The 21,991-nt window shown below is 37.7% G+C and overlaps 1 protein-coding gene across 1 annotated transcript; it reads right to left on the bottom strand.

Annotated features, from left to right (window-relative positions):
• Positions 1-412: 412 nt before the first annotated feature.
• Positions 413-21,900, bottom strand: LOC129810260 (uncharacterized). The gene is made up of 4 exons (XM_055860599.1): positions 16,523-21,900; positions 13,489-13,551; positions 1,267-6,240; positions 413-463 (listed from the first exon to the last, which is right to left on the bottom strand). Exons 1-3 carry the CDS (start codon positions 21,795-21,797, stop codon positions 1,283-1,285), a joined length of 10,296 nt encoding a protein of 3,431 aa, XP_055716574.1. The 5' UTR covers positions 21,798-21,900; the 3' UTR covers positions 413-463; positions 1,267-1,282.
• Between the last annotated feature and the right edge of the window lie 91 nt (positions 21,901-21,991).

The following is a 21,991-nucleotide window of genomic DNA, read 5'->3' as shown; positions in this document are numbered from 1 at the left end:
TTCTGAATTTTTGTTCTTTTTATCCTCTCAATTTTTTCTTCAGTTTTTTTTTCTTTTATTGAGCTAAGCAATTAATTTTTCTTTCATCATAATTAATGTTAAATATTTTTCTTCATCGTAATATTTAATACCACATAGATGCAAATATCTTTTTTTTTTAATTTTTCATGGAATATTAATATCAATAATAATGTTTATATTTTCTTTCTTTTTTTATTTAATATTATAATGGGTGAATAATCATTTTATTAGCATTTTTTTTTTGGTTTCTCTTATTTGTATTGAAGAACAGCAAGTGACAGGCAGATAACTCCTTAGAGCTCCTATTCAAATCTCTGTGATAAGAGTAGCAAAAAAATGTTTTTTTTTTAAATCTTAAAAAATTTCGATAATGGGTCAAGTATCATTCTTACCCTTTCCTTGTCCTTGTCCAACTCTCGTATTTCCGGTCCAGAGGATTCACCTAAATGTGCAAAGGAGGGAAAATAGAACATAAATTTTTCTATTTAAATGAGCTCAAATGCACGTAGAATGTCCTCCAACCTCCGCCAGAGGTTAACCAACATTCACAAAATAAAATTATTCTGAGACATTAAACATGATATTTTATAAATATTTAATTGTAATTCAAATGAACAACATTTAAAAAGTAAATCTAAAAACTATTAGGTTTAAACTAAAAGTCACAGAACAAGACACTTTCATCACAAAAAGCATAAAAAACCATGCACTAAATTATGGAGAAATATCCATTCAAAAATTGTGAATGGACAGCGAGAATTCAGTAAGAAATGTTGAAAAAGCTGATAAAGACCTTTGATCACAAGAACTAAAGAAAATTAGCGGTATTTCATGCTAAGTTTTGAGCTCTTTTGCTTTATTTTTTTTATTTTTTGTATTAGTTTATCCAAAAAGTTAGTAAGATTTTGTAATGTGAGTCGTTTCAGAAATCTCCTACATGTCGAAAGAATAAACTTCCTGTATACTTTTGCCATTATCGATATTCTTATCAATAATTTTTCAACTGATTACTTCCAAATAATTTCCACTGAAAAATCTATTTTTTCTCCTGGTTTTCTTTTACAATACAGAGATAAAAGAACTCAAGAAGATACGATAAATACCAACAAACGAGAGAAATATTTGAAAAAAAATATATAGAAATAACTGAAAACATAATGGGGAGAATTACAAAAAAAAAAAAGAATAAGGCGAAGGAAGACTTTCTGCATGTGATTGGTTGATTGATGTTCTTTGACATACTACCTTGCTGATGTCTCGATCATTCTCGGTCAGATTGACTCTCGAAGGGATCGTAGGGATCGAAGAGTAAATGATCACCCTTTTGTGTGGCATCGCGCCGTGGAACGCCACTTAAGATGGTGCGATCCTCAAAGAACATTGGCGAGGGGCCCTGACTGCTATAGTATTCCGCCACATTTGAGTCCAATGTATCAATCATCGTATTGGAATCGCAACTGGTCATACTCCCTGACATTTGGGAATCACGATCAGTCTGATAGGTGGCATTTGTTGCAGTAGAACTGGTGTATTGATCGAGACTTTCACTACTGGTAAGAAGAAGATCTCCTTCAACTGGATTCAGTGAATCACTTGAGATATCCTTGGGAATGGCACCGAAACTCTGAGGACCTCCAGTTCGAGTGACTGTAGTGGTTGTTGTGGTTGTAGTCATCTGATGCTGTCCGGAAGAACTCATAACTGTCGTCTGTGTAACATGGGTATCCTCCTCAATTGAATCTTCTTCATACTGCTGTGAGAATCTGTTTGAACCCGCCTGTTGCTGTTCAATTGAATCTGTACTGTCACTCTTCACAGCTGCTGGAACGACTTGTTCAATCGAATCAGCATCTGATCGTGATGACTTAGCTGTGATCCCTTCTTTCATTAATTCAAGTGAATCCATACTACTTGTCATAAGGTCTACGCCACTTTTATTGATCTCCAAACTATCCACGCTATCACGTCTTGAGCCACTTGTCCCTGTTTTAGATTTCATCGCTTCCAAACTATCCGTAGATGTTTCCATGAGATTCGACGGAAGACTCTCATCTTCAATCTCATCCAATTTGTGCTTCAAAATTGAATCTATTCCTCCAGATATCTGTTGAATCTGAAAACCAGACGTAGTCACTACTTTTGTAGACCCATTAGATGTCTTGGTTACAGTAGTAACAGTTGTAATTGTTCCTTTGGTTTCTGGGCTGGCTGATTTACCACCTTTCCCAGATCCATCAGACTTGCTAGATTCATCTGATCGAGAGAGAAGCAAGGCTGCTTCCTCTTTAGCCTTTATCTCTAGCAAATGAGCTTCCAAGCAGGCATTCTCCAATCCCTCAAACTCCTTCAGACTCGATAGAGAAATACCATCACCTTCTGCACTTCGAGCTAGATATCTCTTAGGGAAACTTCCATTTGACAATGAATCTTGAGATCCTTGATGTTGTCGTCTATTTTCTAATGAGATTGCTTGTTCCAAACTTTCAAACTCCTGCAAACTACTCATTGAGATATCATCATGCTCTTTTGCAAAACATTTTCTTCCAGCCAGTACATCGTACTCAGGAGTACTGGAGAAGGAGTCCTTAAAACTACTAATCCTACTACTACCTACTTCTAATTCTGTATCCTCTTCCTTGATGTCTTCCAATACTCCACGTTCCATATCATAAGGATACCGCAAATTCTGTGCACTATCCGCCAATTGCATTTCAACCCAACGCTTGTTAGCATCTAGATTGGGATCCTTATCATCACCAGTTTTATCCCCATCTTGTGGAGGACTCTCTTCAAAATCGAAACCTATTTGTTCGCGATCATGAACATCGCCGTAGATAATAGAACCTGCATTGGGATCTGCAGGAGCTGAATGTACTATATATTTCTCAACATCTTCATCATGTTTCTTCTCATACTTCATTGGTGTAATCTTCACACTTTTTCCCTCTGTCATCATTTCATTGGCTTCCTTAGCAACCTCTTCAATGATGACAAATTCATCAGAAATATCTGGTTGTTCTAGCATTTCAAAAGAATCACTTCCTGGAGAATCTCCACGAGCTAGATCTTTTTCAGCTTCCTCAAAACTGTACGTTGGAACAGGATCGGTAATTTTTGATTTGGATTGTCTTTCAAGAAGCTCTTCATACTGTTCTTCTGTCATTTTGTACTCCCTTTGTTGAGCATACTGAACTTTTTGTTCCTCAGTTGGAGATTTTGGTACAACCTCAGCTTTGGGTGTGTCTGTGAGTGATGCTGGTGGTGCAGAAGGTAACACAACTTCATCCTCATCATCACTCACATATTTATTAGGATCATCGGTGATCGTTATGTTGGGAACGTTTGAATAATCTTGTAGATTTTGTGAAACTTGCTTAAGAGTTTGTTGTGTTTCAAGTTGACTGAATTCCGCTTCAGCGGTAACATCCTCTTCAATTGTCTCAATGATGGACTGTGACGGCGATCTTGATCTTTTTATATCCATATCCTTCTCAAAAGTCTCTGTTTTCATCTCAGCTGCACGTTTACCCTTTTTTGAACCTAATTCTGCAGGGGTTTTGTATGCTCTGGAATACTCAGTTTCATACCTATCATAGTCTGAGTCTGATCCACTACCCCTCTGATCTTCAGTGATTAATGTATCTCTGAGGACCTGAATATGGGGTTCTTGTTCGTGAATAATCATTTCTTCGTCGAGATCATCAAGTTCATCGGAAGGTTGTTTGCTTCCTGAATCAAATCCCTTGAATGATGCAAAGCTCGTGCTGTCATTTCTCTTGTGTCCTTTAACAGATTTTTTGCTTTGGTCTGGACTCTCTCGAGAATCTGTCGTAGCACTTCGTACATCATCCATAACAGTAGATGAAGTAAGAACAATATCGTCTGGTCGGAAGGTCAAGTCAGACTCTTCAAAGCTTGTTGCTATAATGTCATCAGTGAGTTTATGGTGAAGTTCATAGCTTCCTGTAAGCGATCCACTTAAGGATGGTATATCAAAGCCCTCAGGAGCATTTTCCATCACAGTCTCCACGCAAGAAGCACTAGAGAGGCTCACTGATAAGATACTTCCATCTTCTAAACTTGAAGCAAATCTCGTATCATCATAGCTTCCACTTCCTGATATCTTTATCTCTTCGCTTGTTGTCATAATTCGTGCAGATTCAGTAGCACTAGTCTTCAATTCTTCTTTTTCTGTTGTTTCTGGTGATTCAAGATGATACAGTGGCTTTGGTTCTGGTTGGAAAGTCATTTCTTGTGATCTTTTCATACTTCCACCAGAAATTGGTTCACTGCGATCGTCAAATTCGAGCAAAATCGTTCCTCCCTTCTCCTCTAAACTTCCATATTTTCCATCACCATCTTCCGTCTCCGGTTCAGATGTCTCCATTTCCAAGTCCATGGTTGATGGTATCAAAGTTTCTGATGCTTCAGACACCTCAACGCTCGCCATATGACCAGAGCTTTCGGAATCGAAACTCTTCATGCTCTCATGGGAACTGATCGTTGTACCTGCACTGTACTCAAGTGTGCTAACTGCACTATGGTATTCTGTCGAACCAGGCCTAAAGGAATTATCTAGGGCGGTCTGATATTCAGATGTGAGTAAATTTTCCACATCTGATGACGCTGGTCGACTTTCCGTCTTCTCGAAGCTCTGGTAGTGACTATCAGAACTGGAGTAGTTGTCAGGATCAGTTGCAGACCAACGATTTGAAGGGGGACCTCTGTGATCTTTATGCTTCCGTTGAATGACGTCTAGTCTGTGTGATGAATCTTCCGCTGATGATTGTTGGGATGAAGAAGCATCTTCAATCTTTCCACTTGGAGGTTCATCGCGTTTTTGAGATACGGCTTTTTCCACAATTTTCTCTCCCAAGGATACATCACCGTGTGACGAGTCTTCCTGATATGATTCATGAATTGTTTCCTCGGTATACTTAATGTTTGGAAGAACTTTAAATTCAAATTCAGAAGGACTTTGCTTAATTAGCTTTCCATCTTTCACTGTTTCAATCAGTTCTTCTTGTACTGCATCTAGAGATTCTCTCACTTCTGCCAAAGTCTGTTCCATGACAACTTCATCAGCAGACTTTGCTTGTTGAACTGATGTTGAGATTGATGAGATTGTTGTAATCGAATGCGGTGACGTTGACATAATTTTTGAGGATTCTTTGAGGGACTGAGATTCAGTAACACTTTCAATACTTGCTTGCTTCCTATGGTCATCAATTACAACATCCACAGCAGTGGCTTTGGCTGTTGTTACAACATCTTCCTGTACTGGAACTGGAGTCTCAAAATCAACAAGACTTTGATATGGTTTGATAGGTGAATGAACGACTGAAGCTTTCTCAATCACTTCAGTTGTCTGTTCTTGCTTCGATTCTTCCATCTTCTCAATACTTTTGTCTACGTTGACAGACGCATATCGAATTTTCTCAGATATCTCAGTTTCACTCTTCTCTACAGTTGTTCGATGGTCTTTTTCGAGTTTAGAGGTGGCGGTTTTTGAAATAGACGTTTCTTCTTCCATCGTCATACTGTCCTCGGTAGTGCGGAATCCATCATTATCGAAGGCAAAGTCACTTCTACGTTCAGTCTGACTCTTTGTGATGATATTGGTACTTGATTCTCCGATATAGAATTTAGCTTGCTTTGTTTCCCCAGTCTCTGATTCATCATCTGTTTTTATGAGATTGTGATCATCTTCGACACATTCAGTCTTATCTTCAACTTCATCTCGTTTGTCAGAGTAATCAAGACGTTCACTAATTGGGAAGCTTTCATCATCGAGACGTTCCTCAGTCATTATGGAATCTTCTTCTTTTCCTACACTTTTCGATTCTGTAATAGATCTTGCACTATCAGACTCTCCATATTCGACATGACGTTCAGATGAAATTTCTGATTTTTCAGATTTGGTGTCCTCTCTGAGGCTAGGGGCCTCAGATGACTCCTCCCCTTTCGATAGGGATGTACTAAGCTGAACACGTGGCTTTGGAATTGGTGCAGCTCGGGCCCCTTTGGCCACCTCTTCGAGTAACTTTTCACCATCTTTGGGACTCTCCAATGATTCCCAAAAAACTTTTTTCTCACTGAATGTCTTCTCTGCGACCTCTTCGGTGGCCACAGATGAACTCACCTCACCTGACTCTTCTGTTATTGATTTACTTAATCTAGGCGTTGGTTTTGGTAGTGTGTCAGGGTCTCTTCTTGGCTCTAAAATGAAAGCGATGAAATGCGTGTTAGGGTTAAAAATAGCTCTAAGACAGGACGTTATTAAAATGAGAATGATAGGATTGTTAGAAGATAAGGTAAATATATTGAGGATAAGGAGAGAGCCAGATGATGTTATATAATCACTCCGTTTATAACAACACAAAAAAAAAGAAAATCACTGAAAAGGAAGTTTATGCTCTGTAGAGGAACACTGTGGTAATTTTTTTTATTAAAATGCTGCTTAACATCGAGTTCAATTGTGGAGAAACACAAGTATTTTAATAAAATAAAATTGTGGTTAATACAAAAAAAACACAAATAATTTCAATATTTTGTCATATAGGTAAAATTAAAATGAAAAACACGAACAGAAACATGCTGTGTGTGAGAATATTATTATTTTATTTCTTCACAGTAACAGTTTAGAGTGAAAAGGTATTATGTTTATGTTAGAAAACTTTTTTTTAAGATCTCATTTGGGATTTCTTCAATAGAGATTTTGGAAATAACATCAAGCTTATTTAAATAAGACATAGGGTAGACTGAGAAAGTTAAAGAGACAGCGAGATAAGAGAGATACAGGAAGTGGAAGCAAAAAAAGAGCTCAAAACCGCGATTATTTTTCCCATAGTTTTTCACTGGGATTGATGGTTTAGTGGCAAAAGTCTTTGTTATAGGCAAACTCCATCACACAAATAAAAGAATTTTTGTTAAATATGTAAATTCTTGTACCAACGTCACCTTGATTGAGATCTTGCAAGTCAGTGTCTGGTGTACTGAGGGCATGTTCGGCAGTCGTGGCAGAGACACTCTCATCCCAGCTCATTTTAGAAAAATCACTCTGTAATTGAGATACTTCATCGCGATCAATAGCTGCCATAGCATGTTCAAATTCAAGCTGGCAGACATCATCATTCAATTCTTGTTCATCTAACTGAGATGAGAGTCTCTCAAAGCGACGATCAATACGTGTCGCTTTAGCATCCACAACTGCCTGATCTATACCCTCATACTGGTTATCATCATCAAATGATTTACCAGATATTGACTCGATGGTTGGCGATTTTACGAAATCGACACCATTCGATATGTCACTGGTGATGGCAAAATGCTCACTCTCCGACTGCCCGCCATCAGTTAGACACTGTGGCTGCTGTTGCGAATGGACTATGGACAAGCTTTGCTCTAACACACTATCGACTAAGTGAATTGCCTCACAACGAACTAATTTATCAAAATCATCCCCTGCAATGAAGAAAATGTTCAAGCAACAAGAGTGGTTGTGGTATCTAAACAGATTCACTTTTTTTCTCAACTTTTTCATCAAGAAACAAATATTGTAGGTCATGGAAAAATATTTAAAAAAAAAAAGAAGATACATATAGAACAGACAGTGAGAAGGAAATAGAAGAAACTTCTGGTGGTATGATTGAAATTTTCGAATACACATATCCAAACTCGATGGTAAGTGGTGAAGTCGATGAGCCAATTTCACTTAAGCTTTGCTTTTTTCAAGGATTTGATAAAAATATGCAATGTGACTATGTCCTGTTGGTTTCATTACAGTCCTAAAATATTATATGATCTTAAATGTAAGCATGGGTGAAACTGCCCCCTAATACTATACATTGGAAGAACTTTTTAAAATTTCTTTTATTTTCGACCAAGTATCCCTTGTACTTAAGGGGAGGTGGGGCTACTTTGAGCTGTGGGCCTAGATTGTTATACGACTTTTTTCGCCTATTTCTATATGAAACTGGTCTTTACAATTATTTTATTCATCAACATTTATTTTGTCTATCCAAATTAGATCATGTTAAAACCCAGTTTCCTTTATAAGAATGCGAAAAAATAATAACAACCTAGCCCCACGGCTTAAAGTAGCCGAACCTCCCCCTGAGTAATCACGAAACAGGGTCGAAAGCTCTAACTGGATGCATCAGAGGTGTTAATATTTTCAGATACCATAGATACGGGTAACTGCCCCCTACTGTTCGTTAGCTTTATGTAATTCTAGCGTTTAAGAATGGTCTTCACCGAACCGATTCACCATGTCCGCTCGATGATGAACATTATTTAAGTGTTAGAAATAAAGAAAAGTATTAGACGAGCAGGGTCACACCCGGAAACTAAAGTCACTAGCACTAGGCTAACTAGGAGTAAGTAAGTCCTAGGGTACTAGGAAAATAATATGACTATACTAATCATATAAATAATTTTAGGTCACGCTACATTTTGACACTCAATGGACACTCAATGGGTCAAGTGGTAGAGCACTCGCTTTATGATGCAAGTGTCCCGGGTTCGAATCGCCTTTAGGTCACCAGGAATTCTTCTGGCGTTAAAGGTGTTTGAATTGTATCCAATGAGCTTCACTGCACTTGATTATACTTGATTATATAGGGCATGGGACTGACAACCCCATCCCTGTATAAGAAAAAATAATAATTGATGTCCCGAACTCCTCTTGTGGGAAGGCCTAGTTCCTCTATGGAACGTTGTGTCACCATTATTATTATTATTACATTTTGAATTTATTAAGAAAATTTTATAATAATAACTTAAGCAAGGTCAGTTTAATCTTAGAGAATTAACTAGAATAAACTATACTTTCCCAGAAAATTTTTAAGAACGAATTTATAGTGATTCTCATCTAATATCTTTCAAAAATTTAGTATTACTTAGCAAAAGAACAATGGAAAAAAGAAAGACTATCGGTACCGATTGGCTTGTTTCTTTAAGACAAAATGTCCTTCCAGTGAGCGTCGGTGTATTGAGTAAAATCCAAAAATGAATTACACAATGTACCAGAGCTTTCGACACCTATTGTGCCTCCTTCAGTGGTTCTCGGTTAGTCTTTTCTTTGGTGATCAATATTGTGTCTACTTTCCGCAACATCAGTTTTTTGAAATTAGTTAAGTACCGTAAGTTCGGGTGACTTTGTCCCCTACGGATGACTTTGACACCTTCCTGTTCGTAAGCATTTTTTTTTATTTTTATAACTTAGGGATGGTCTTCACCGATCCGATGTATCATTTCTGGTCGGTAAAAACCGTTCTTAAATATAAGAATTAAAGAAAAGCTTAAGAAACAGGAGGGTCTGAAAGTCACCTGCATTTACGGTACTTGTAGGAACCGTCATACATTCGATGACTCAGAACATAAGTCGAACAACTCAATTTTTTTTTACAAAATTCGTCTTATTCGCTTTTTGAATACTTCTTTATACCCTCTACCTTTCTTGTGAATATTATACTTGAAAGATAATTATTTTTAAAGTTATAGAGATTTTAAATCTCAAAAATGCAATACTCTGCATGTAAAATCTCAGCTTCAAATCGCTCTCCTGTAAAATTTGTCTACTGCGAGTTATTTGTTTCTTATTCTGAGCGATCGATATGATCATAGAAGCGTGTGTTTTTCCTATGGTGAGGTATTGTGGAAGTAATGTGAACATATATTTTCCTTATAACACTTCTGAACTCTCATTTTTTTTTTTTAAAAATCTTAAATATTTGTATATCACTTCCAACGATACTGTCTCCCCATTGATTTGTTCTTTTTGTTATATCGTGCACAGAGATTTTCGTGTTAGCACAGTTTTCCAAGATAGATGATAAAATGATAGGATTTTTGGAGTTTGAAGAATTTCAGTTCGATGGGATGCAGTAGGACTAACCATCCTGCAATATATGTTTTAACATGTTTAAGGTTTAGTTAAGACTCTTTGACTTAACTTCTCTAATTTCGTATGAGGTGAGATTTTTGAGGATATTTTAATGTAGGATTGAATACAAAGGGTAAATGATCCGGAAACTAAACAAAGTCGTATTTCTGAACCCCGTATTAGTAACAAATTAATTTAATCTTTGTAAGTCAGTGCCAATTCCATGTAAAACTTATTACCAGCCTAAGAGCCTCAAGTGGGTCAGTGGATAAAGTAGTGGCTCTATGACTGCGAGGGCTTGGGTTCAAGTTCAAAGCTGAGCAGCAGCAGAAAAAGATTTCTCATGCCATATCGGCTTTGAATTCGTCCAGTGAATGAATAGTAATGCCTAATGCCAATGGTGCATATTGGCAAAAAAAATGAACCCGCTAAAATAATGAGGCTGGTACGAGAAACGAGTTTCGGCATGAAAGTGGTACTTCAGTCGATACAAATATTCACTGTCACTGATCCCAAACACACACCGATAAGGGGTGCTGTGATAAAGTAGCGGCACTGGTTGCTCACAGAGCTGCGATATGGAGCGGCTACCCATAACGGGGGATAAGATAGAATAGGAGTGGGGAAGCATAAGGGGCCCAATTGTGGTCTGGATGTATTGGTAATCCGAAATGGAGAACTGATCTCTGCAGCAAAATCTTATCTTATTACCAGTATATATATAAAAGATTTTTTCCGCCCCATTAGATACTTGATAAATAGGACATTAATACTTGATACATTGTAAAGATACAAATAGTAAAAATCAAGGTAGGTCTATATTTTTGTTCACTTCCTAATGCGATCTTCAGACTAGAGATTTAGCCCAGTCCCCGTAGGTTTTAGTAAAATCCTAAATAGCAACTAGTTTTATGTTTTTTTTCGCAATCTATGAGAGCTTTTCATTTTAATAAAAAAAGAAACTTAAGTCAAAACTTTCCAAAACATCTTGACAGGTTAATTAATATTAATCGTATTGAAGCATAAAATGTACACATGTTTTGTCCAACTGGCCACGTCAATGGCAAGCGGACTTTCTGACATCAAGTCCCCTACTGCGCATGAAGCAGGGACAACCGGAACAATGGACAGAACACATATATGGGGTAGTTTGAATTAGCCCATATTTACAAAGGACGTCACCGCTTCTTAAGCGATTGAGACAAAATCTTATGGAAAGACTTCCTTCCACAGAGAATGAGTCTGACTTTTCGTCCGGAAATTTGTCAAATGGTTTGACAGAGTGGCAAAAGCTCTTGCGACACTTCAGCCTTGCTCTTGGTTGTTTTTGTAACCATGAAGATGATGCTTCGATTCAGAAAGAACCTTGGACATTTCTCTGCTGGAGATGATTTGCCTCATCACCCGTGGTGGAGCAATTCCTGCCAAGGGATAGAGTTTGTCCACCGGAGTGCTTTAAATCTTGACAGGTAAAAATTAGGGAAGTTGAACCATACGATGGAGCCTCAGGTTTGAAGGCAGTATAACGGAATTAAAGAAATTATATGGGGTAGGGTAGGGGGTAATGTATACTAATTAATTTCAAATTAGAAGTATTTTAGAGTCAGGAACTCAAAAATTGCTCCGCGAAACCCAAGAGATTCAAGGACTTCCTCGAGAAATCCGAGAAATTCAAAAATGGTTTAAGGAAATCCAAAAAGAAAAAGAAAATAATAGAAACTCTTGTCAGTAAAAATGGGAATTAATTACCCCAACAATCAACTTTTTGATATAAATAATTACTGTAACCTAAATTTAATACCTTCGAACGATTTATGCTTCGCACAAATCATTTTTTTCAATGTGTTCTAAATGAGTTTGGCCCATTGTAATATTATATTTTAATAGCTAGTCCAGTGCCTCAAATTTTCAGAAAAGCGCTATGGGTGAAATCCATAAGGAACATAAAGAAGAAATTGAATTGTCCGAAGAGTCATCCAAAGGTAGCGCGCTTCCCACTAGGTGGTTCTTTCTCAAAAAATCAAACAATCATTGTAAAAATTATTGTATTAAAAAAGAATCCCATTGAAATGTGCGTGTTCCACTAAATAGAAACCCTGCAGATTAGTCACTTACTTATATTCCATTCTTAAAATAAATTGCAAGAAACAATATCAAAATTTTCATATTTAATATTGAATACGGTTTACAAATGATTTTAATCGATTCGTTGTATAATTTCAATCATACCATTCCAGATTTCTTAATCAACACTGAGACTTTGAAAATATCACTAGTCACTTTACAAGAAATCTATTGAAAATCACTAAAATTTCTATCAAGACACGTTTTTTGAAGAGCTATTAATTTATAGAAATCAACAATGCATGTTGGCGGAAGACAGTAATTTTTTCTATTATTTTAAATTTTCTCTATATATCGGAGGACATTGAAAAGAAACTGTTTAAGCTAAAGTCCTAAGAAACATTTGTACACAGAAATATTCTTTGTAACAATTCTCTGTTGAAGAAATGTAACAATAGTAAATTATGTAAAGGAAAGGAAACAATGTTGAACAATAAGTGATGATGTGAGGTGCAAACACACTTAATGAGATGATTCAGTAAGAAAATTAATCTTTTCCTATATGTGAAATTGCTTTTTTTTTACTTAATGGTTTTGCAGCAGACTTGAAAGAAGATTGTAATCTTTTGCAAAAAGCTTTTCTCTAAACTAATTATGTAAAATTTATAAAAACAAAATTGCACACTTTGTAAAAACCAGGAAATGAATTTTTACACTAATTTCTTTTAAAATGTCTATTTGTTTTACTGAGCAACACCTGACCAGAACGATTGTGCAGAAAACAAAAGAGCAAAAAAAAATTGAATAATATGTTTTTTTATTGGTCAATCATATTCAAATTTTATTTGCTTTCATTTCAGATGTTTTCATCAAAATATATAATTTTTATTAGACGAAATAAATATTTAAAAATAATCTCTAATGTGCACCTTTACTGTGAATTAGTTAGTTTAGCCGGGTAAATAAAAATAAATAAAAAAAAGGCTTTTGGAAGTTCAATTAGAACAGATTTCCTTACTTAAATTGCACTTAAATAAAATAAAGCAGTGTAATATCTTGCCAATTCCCATTAACGACTATATAATGACGTGAAATGAACGGATCAATTAAATAAATGATTCTCGTTATTTTTCCTTTTCCCGGAAATTTATAATATTCCGGAAATATTGTCACACACAGCATTGCCTGGCTTTTAGGTAAGTTCAATTTAAAAAAAAAAGTGAAGTAATAAAAATACAAAAACTAATAAGAAAAAAATAACGTGTGAGATTAAATTAAGTAGATGAGTTAAATGAAGGTGATGATGTGTGAGTGAAATGAACCTTTGAAAATATTAATACAAAAAAGAAATTCAAAAAATAAATTGTGAAGAAAGATTTGAAGTATAAGATATTTAGTAAATAAAATTCGAGATTGTAGTAGAAAGAGAAAGTGAGAAAACGTGTGAGAAAATCTTCCACAAGAAGAAAATCTTCAGATTGGAAGATAATTCTTTTAAAATGGTGTGTTATACAAACCTTTGAGACTGTCAGAGTCCGACAATTCAGAATCACGATGTTCTTTTGAGTCGCCTTTCTTATCTGTAAGAAGTCAATGGAAGCATTTTAGCGATACGTTTATTTGGCAAAGGAGTCAAAGGATCTGTTTTTTTTTAGAGATCGAAAAATATGTTGACGTTTTAATGGATTTGTAAGAAAATGTCTTGTATATATCATGGGAAGAATAGCCAGCTTTCGGTATTTGAGAAATAACATATTAATTTACACCACAAATAAAAAACAAATACTTTAAAAATATCCTGAATAGATATATTATCAGAAATTTGAAAAAATAAGAACACGCTCACAGAAAATCACACACCACAAGCATTTTATAAAATTGTTCAAAAAAGAGCCAAATTACTGAAGAAAGCAAGCACAATCATTTGCATGTCCAAACCTCATTTGTTGGTTCAAGTTCTCACTCCTTTCTCGCCTCATCTTCCATATACTCGACATCGGTGTAGACTTCCTGGCAGTCACGATGTCCCTTAATGTTGAGCTTCTCCGTCTGCACGTCGAATGTATTTAGACTTTTGTCATGGATCGTAGAGGAGGCATCATCGAGAGCTTGATGAATTTCAAAAGGGGTTGCTGTCTGTGCACGAGAGTACGTTTCATCATCCTGATCAGATTGCACAGCTAAATCTTCAGTATCTGTATGTGGAAGGCAAACTCCATCAACTGTGAGGGAGACTTTCCTAATAACTGGTACATGGTGTGCAGTTTTTCTTCCACCTGCATACCCTCCAACGGTATCGCTTACCGTTGATACAAAGGTATCGGATCCCATAAGTGAATTTGTATCCACAGCTTGAACTATCCCTTCATATTCTGGAGGGAAGTCATCAGCAGAAACATATTCAACATCCGTTTTTCCACCATCATTGCTCACAATTACAGGAACGGCAATTGATGTTCGTCCTTTCTTTTGCCTTCTAACCCCTTTAGTCTCTTTCGAGCATTCCGTATCACTCATGTCTAATTCTTCAACATCCGTACCTCCAGCTACATTCTGACTTTTTACATCCAAGTGCTTTTGCTTCCCTCGACCACAAGTTCGATGCTTATTCTTCCGACGACGAGCAATCTGACCAGTTTGACATAAATCTTCTGTATCCGTTAAAGGTTCGGGAGTTTTAGAACTAACTCCCAAATTCGCAGCTGATGTTACTTTCTCAGAAACATACACATTGCCCGTATCGAGATCCGGTGTCTTATCAATGGTGTACTTAGCAATATTGTCAACTGAATCAATATCTTCAGCATCGGAGAGATCTTCAATGTCAGTTAAACCTTTATCGACATAACTTGCTGTGAGTCCCAGTAATTCTCCACATGCCGGCCTTATGATTTGTTTTCGCACTCGATCTTCTCTCACTTCAACCAATTCTCGGGTTGGTGTGGGTAAATGAATCTCTGGAGTATCATCGAGTTCACTCTCCACATCATCAACATCCTCCGTGTCTGTGAGAAATCCGACTTTAGACTTTGCAACAGCAGGTGGAATGAGTTGGCGCTTAACAGCAATAACTTGATCATCTTCATCATCGTCATCAGACGAATTGAGATTTTCAACATCTGTAAGACCATCGTCAACTTCATCCACTTTCAGAAGGGTCAGCTTCTTCTTTCCTTCCAATTTATTCACTTGCTTCACAGCTTCTGCGAATGTAATATCAATCTCTGGATACATTGGTGTCTTAACGGAATCATCTTCACCATCACTTAATTGAATGGTAACTTCTTCCCAACCATCAAGGATCAGGGGTAGCTTTCTAGAGAGTATCTTCTTCTTCTGTACTTCTTCATCAGAAAACATAATATTTTCTGTATCAGAAACTGGTGCTCGATCTTTTTTAGACTTGCATCCTTTCTTATGGCTTACTTTCAAGTGCCTTGCTTCATTCTGAGATTCTTCAGAAGATGACGTACTCTCACCTGTAGTCGTCAAATGAATTGGCGATTGTGGAAAACGTCCCGAATCATTTTTAACAGAATCATGAGCCTCTACTGTATTTGGTCCTTCTAGGACTATTGCTTTGTCATATTCTTCGCTAAAATTTTCAGATTCACATTCATCCTCATCGGATGCATTCAAATTTTCACAATCTGTTACTGCACCCTTATCATTTTCGTCCACACCAAGAATATTTGAGGACAAGACTTTGGTAGTTTTTGAAGGAGCATTAGACATGTGCTGCTTGTGACCGGAAAATTTTGTAGCTTCTTCAACATAAGCTTGATCAAGGAATTCTTCAAGGGATATTTTAATGTCTTCCACAGGTGCCTTTTCTTCTTCTACTTCTGATCCAGAATCATTCATATCTTCAACATCTGTCAGGGCATCACATTTTGCCTTTTTTATTCCCAGAGAAACTGATCTCTTTTTGACAGATTTGGTATCAGTATCACTGTCGAGATTTTCAACATCTGTATGAACATCATTAATGTTCAACCCCGTACTCTCAGTTGCCTCCTCCGCAACATCATCCGAAAAGTGCTCTTCAGTTACAGATATCGTAGGTATTACAGACATCCTGTCCAATATCTTTGAAGCAAATCAGCGATGGCGATCATTCAATATTACACAATTTATCTATTTTGGATTAGCTAAACAAAATAACATTTTCTTTTCATATATTCATCCAAAATAAATTTGAGATATAAAAAAAAGAAAAAAAAAACAAATAGGAATATTTGCACGGCATAAATTGGTGCTAAAGTTTTTAAACAAATGATAAAGGAAAAATCTTTGGCAATTGTGTGTTCGTCCTTAAAAATATAATCATTTAAAATATCTAGTAAACATTTATTGTAATGTGTGGAGCAGATGTAGTCAATTGTACGTCCGATAACATTACGATTATATTCCATAAGTTTAACACAAAATAATCTGCACATTTGACTTAAAATCTGTGTCACACATCGTACTAGAAATCAGTAAAGACAAAATTTGTAAAGATAGCTTTATGGGAAAAAAGAAGGTGGAAGGAAAATTTTATTCAATTACCTTTGGTATCGTGGCTCTCATAGTCGAACTTGTGCTTCATACGGGGCGGTGTGACAGCTTTAAAGGCAAGGATAGGTGAGAGTCGACTCTCCTGGGTAACACCAGCCACTTGAGTAACAGACACAGGACCTTCTGCAACTTTCCCTATTTCAACATGACTTGCTTCTGTTGTTGCAACTGATTCCTCCTCATCTTCAATTGTACTTGTAATCAGTGTTTCACTTTTTCGTCCAATTTTGTGTTCGAGCATTTGCAGGGCTCTCTTGGTGGGTTTTGGCGAAGCTGGACTGCATGAACGCTTCCACTTGCCAAACCCATCAGTTTCATGATCAGACGATGAGGATGGAAGAGCAATAGAGTCCGACAGACTAGAGTCTGTCGTCTCTATAAAACTCACATCCACATCGTTGTACTTGTAGTCATTGAGCCTCCGCACGAGATCGACATTGGACGTAGATGGTTGACGATAGATTACTTCAATGGACCGGGAGGAATCAACAGTACGCGTGAATACTTCACTTGTAATCACTTGACTACCATTTTGAATAGTTCGACGAAGATGATTTGGACTGGATGGGAGGGATGCAGGAGATTTCTCACGACTTACATATTCTTTATGGGTATATGGAAGGGCAGATTGACTACGATATGAATCAATTTCTTGACCAATCTTTCGTGCTTCTCTGCGAGCTTCTTGACTCAAGAGTTTCTCCTTCAATTCAGCTCTCTTGAGAGTTCGTTTTGGCTCCTGAGGGGAGCTTCGCTTAACCTTTTCACCCTTCTTTATTTTTTCTTCATCACTTGACGATTGCAATGTGATTTTTGTGGTCGTTGATGTAGCTTTCTTGATTTTTACCTGAGATACATTTCCTGCATCTTTCTTCTTCATCTCACTTTTGGACTTTCGTACAGGAATGAGACTAAGATTTTTCGTATCCTTATTACTTTTAATTGTAGCAACTTTTGATGTTACACTGGCTTTGGTCACTGACTTCCTATTCTCGTCACTCGACACAGAAGGCGGAGGAGTTTTCTTTACTTTTAACACTTTCTTCTCTGAACTTTCACTTGTCTTTCGAGTATCTTCAATCTTTTTATCTTTCTTACGATCTATCTTCTTCTCAGCTTTTGTATCTGGAGTTTGAGATCTGAACGATTCTACTCGACTTTTAACTTCAACCTTTTTCACAGGCGTTCTTGGAGTTTCACTTCTTGATACGGATCGTGTTGGTGTGTGAACCCGTTTTTCAGGAATGGCACTTGCTTTGCCGATTTTTTGATCGCGAGACAGTGTAGATTGCATATAGCCATATACTCTTCCCGAAGTAACTGTAGTTGTTCTTGTGGTTGAGGACGAAACAGAAACATCTTCAGTCTTACGACTAACATGAATTTTCTTTGTACTTGATTTTCCAACATCAATTTTTTGAGTTTTACCAGACTTTTCCTTGATCTTATTTGAATCAACCAATTGTTTTGTTTTTGTTACAGTTTTGACTTCCTTCTTTTTCAAACTAGGACCTTCCTTAACCTTCTCTATTTTCTCAATTATTGTTTCTTTCTCTTCCTTAGGGGATATTTTCTCAGTTTTCTGTGATTTATCTATATTTTCTACACTTTTAATTCTTTTACACAGTTCCTTTTTATCTAATGCCACTCCCTCAATTATGGATTCAACGGCAGAAACGCTTTCAGTGCATTCAGTAAGATCACTCAGAGGAGATGAAGACTCTACTTTTTGGGTTTTCTCAATAATGTGATGGTGAAAGTCTTCAAGAGCAGAAGACAATAGTTTTTCATCACTAGATGATGTCTTAAATTTGGGAACATCGCAACTAGAATCACTATCATGTGGAAGGTTGCTAACACATTTTCTCATGGACTCATTAGAAATATCCGAAGCTGCGTTATCAGAAGGGGACATTGACTTTTCAGATTCGTAACGAATTTGAGTAGTAACTTGCAATGTTTTTTCAGATTCATAAGTTTGACCAACTGATTTTGCCGCGGTTTGTCCTGTTGAGTCTTCATCTACAGTCCAGTCTGTCTCTAGGGATGATTCTATACGGTCTGTCACATTTGTCATAGATGAGGACGTCACGTCAGTCAGCTGGGGTGAGTCATCCTCAAGAAACTCTTTGGCGGTTCTTAAGAAATCCTCACCAAGTCCAATAGTATCCTCCGTTCGCGAACGCCTTGTTTTCCTCTCAGGACTTCTTTGTAACACCACGTCTGATCCTTCCGCAGCATCTGATACGACAGACGATGGGAGGACACTTGAGGCCAGCGACGAAACATCCACAGATGACAAATGAATTTTATTCAGGGGAATAAAATCAATTTCAGGTTGAGGAACAAGGGAATCGGAATCTTTAGTTTGTCCTGTGTTAGTTTCGGGGTCTATTTCTTTCGTGTGTTCAATATCTTTAATGAATTGTTGGTCAGTAAATGAGTGTGCTGGCAGTTCTATAATCTCAGTCACGGATTCAGATGGGTGCGTATCACATATTTCAAAAATTTCACCTGTTTTTGTCAAAAGCTCTTCTGAAGATTGCGATGGTTTTACAAATGTTGATTCAAGAGGAATTTGAATAACATCATGGAATTCAACAGGATCTTTCAGTGGTGATTTTGAAGGACTAGGAGACTTTGCTTCCACAATCTCTGTAATTTCAGGGACTTTCTTCTCAATTTTTAAACGCAATGGCGTCACCTCATCTTTTATATCAATTGAAGAACAAAACTGCTCTTCACAAGATATCTTTTCAATATCCAAACTTTCTTTCACCGAAATCCTAGTACCACCAAAAACTTCACTTTTCAACTCCGATATACATACTGAAGACTCTCTCTGAACAGTATTAGTCATCTTTTCAGATTCTGATAAGACTGACTCTAACCTAACTTGACCCCTGTCGTGACCTAAGAAAACCTCAGAATCAGATATATTGGTCAATTTATCATCATAAAGATTGTCAAACTTATATGAACCTGTCACAGACTTTGAAGTAGAAGAAATATCTTCTTCAATTTCATTACGGACGTCCTTTTTAATCACAATTTCTTTTGAACTTGAAGAGCCCAAAGTATCCTTCTCCAAGTCACTACCTGATTTTGAGTGATCCTTCACCACGACCTCTTCGACTTTAGGAGAGACCTCAAGTTCTTTCGGGGTCTCCTTCTCCATTAGACTGACAGCTTTAGGAACAGTGTCGTCAGGTTTTGGAATTTCAGGAGATTTGTCCTCGGTCTTTGGAGCAGTGGGAATTTCTTTCTTAACAATTTCATGAATGGTCTCCTTCACCACGACCTCTTCGACTTTAGGAGAGACTTCAGGTTCTTTCGGGCTCTCCTTCTCCATTGGACTGAGAGCTTTAGGAACAGTGTCGTCAGGTTTTGGAATTTCAGGAGATTTGTCCTCGATCTTTGGAGCAGAAGAAATTTCTTTCTGAATAATTTCATGAATGGTCTCCTTCACCACGACCTCTTCGACTTTAGGAGCAACTTCAAGTTCTTTCGGGCTCTCCTTCTCCATTGGACTGATAGCTTTAGGAACACTGTCGTCAGGTTTTGGAATTTCAGGAGATTTGTCCTCGATTTTTGGAGCAGAAGAAATTTCTTTCTGAATAATTTCATGAATGGTCCCCTTCACCACGACCTCTTCGACTTTAGGAGAGACTTCAGGTTCTTTCGGGCTCTCCTTCTCCATTGGGCTGATAGCTCTAGGAACAGTGTCGTCAGGTTTTGGAATTTCAGGAGATTTGTCCTCGGTCTTTGGAGCAGTGGGAATTTCTCTCTCAACAATTTCATGAATGGTCTCCTTCACCACGACCTCTTCGACTTTAGGAGAGACTTCAGATTCTTTCGGGCTCTCCTTCTCCATTGGACTGACAGCTTTAGGAACACTGTAGTCAGGTTTTGGAATTTCAGGAGTTCTGTCCTCGGTCTTTGGAGCAGACGGAATTTCTTTCTTAACAATTTCATGAATGGTCTCCTTCACCACGACCTCTTCGACTTTAGGAGAGACTTCAGGTTCTTTCGGGCTCTCCTTCTCCATTGGACCAACAGCTTTAGGAACACTGTCGTCAGGTCTTGTAATTTCAGGAGATTTGTCCTCGATCTTTGGAAGAGTGGGAATTTCTTTCTCAACAATTTCGTGAATGGTCTCCTTCACCACGACCTCTTCGACTTTAGGAGACACTTCAGGTTCTTCCGGGCTCTCGTTCCCCATTGGACTGATAGCTTTAGGAACACTGTCGTCAGGTTTTGAAATTTCAGGAGATTTGTCCTCGGTCTTTGGAGCAGTGGGAATTTCTTTCTGAACAATTTCATGAATTGTCTCCTTCACCACGACCTCCTCGACTTTAGGAGAGACTTCAGGTTCTCTTGGGCTCTCCTTCTCCATTGGACTAATAGCTTTAGGAACACTGTCGTCAGGTTTTGGAATTTCAGGAGATTTGTCCTCGACATTTGGAGCAGAAGAAATTTCTTTCTGAACAATTTCATGAATGGTCTCTTTCACCACGACCTCTTCGACTTTAGGAGGAACTTCAGGTTCTTTCGGGGTCTCCTTCTCCATTGGACAGACAGCTTTAGGAACAGTGTCGTCAGGTTTTGAAATTTCAGGAGATTTGTCCTCGGTTTTTGGAGCAGTGGGAATTTCTTTCTTAACAATTTCATGAATGGTCTCCTTCACCACGACCTCTTCGACTTTAGGAGAGGCTTTAGGTTCTCTTGGGCTCTCCTTCTCCATTGGGCTGACAGCTTTAGGAACATTGTCGTCAGGTTTTGGAATTTCAGGATATTTGTCCTCGGTCTTTGGAGCAGAAGAAATTTCTTTCTGAACAATTTCATGAATGGTCTCCTTCACCACGACCTCTTCGACTTTAGGAGAGGCTTTAGGTTCTCTTGGGCTCTCCTTCTCCATTGGACTGACAGCTTTAGGAACACTGCCGTCAGGTTTTGGAATTTCAGGAGATTTGTCCTCGGTTTTTGGAGCAGTGGGAATTTCTTTCTGAACAATTTCATGAATGGTCTCTTTCACCACGACCTCTTCGACTTTAGGAGGAACTTCAGGTTCTTTCGGGCTCTCCTTCTCCATTGGACTGATAGCTTTAGGAACACTGTCGTCAGGTCTTGTAATTTCAGGAGATTTGTCCTCGATCTTTGGAAGAGTGGGAATTTCTTTCTCAACAATTTCATGAATGGTCTCCTTCACCACGACCTCTTCGACTTTAGGAGACACTTCAGGTTCTTCCGGGCTCTCCTTCTCCATTGGACTGATAGCTTTAGGAACACTGTCGTCACGTTTTGGAATTTCAGGAGATTTGTCCTCGGTCTTTGGAGCAGAAGAAATTTCTTGTTCAACAATTTCATGAACGGTCTCCTTCACCACGACCTCTTCGACTTTAGGAGAAACCTCAAGTTCCTTCGGGGTCTCCTTCTCCATTGGACCAACAGCTTTAGGAA

The sequence above is a fragment of the Phlebotomus papatasi genome, chromosome 1 (genome assembly GCF_024763615.1).
Source record: "Phlebotomus papatasi isolate M1 chromosome 1, Ppap_2.1, whole genome shotgun sequence".
NCBI classification, from domain to species: Eukaryota; Metazoa; Arthropoda; class Insecta; order Diptera; family Psychodidae; genus Phlebotomus; species Phlebotomus papatasi.
Note: the sequence above shows the minus strand (reverse complement) of the source record. Positions and strands in the feature narration are given on the sequence as shown.

Bases quoted from the DNA above. Each gene is read 5' to 3' on its own strand.
- LOC129810260 (XM_055860599.1), bottom strand. From the start codon at position 21,797: ATGGAGAAGGAGAGCCCGGAAGAACCTGAAGTGTCTCCTAAAGTCGAA. The intron at 13,552-16,522 runs GTAATTGAATAA...GACTTCTTACAG, and splicing joins TGAGAGCCACGATACCAAAG to ATAAGAAAGGCGACTCAAAA. The intron at 6,241-13,488 runs GTTTGTATAACA...CTTTCATTTTAG, and splicing joins GGACTCTGACAGTCTCAAAG to AGCCAAGAAGAGACCCTGAC.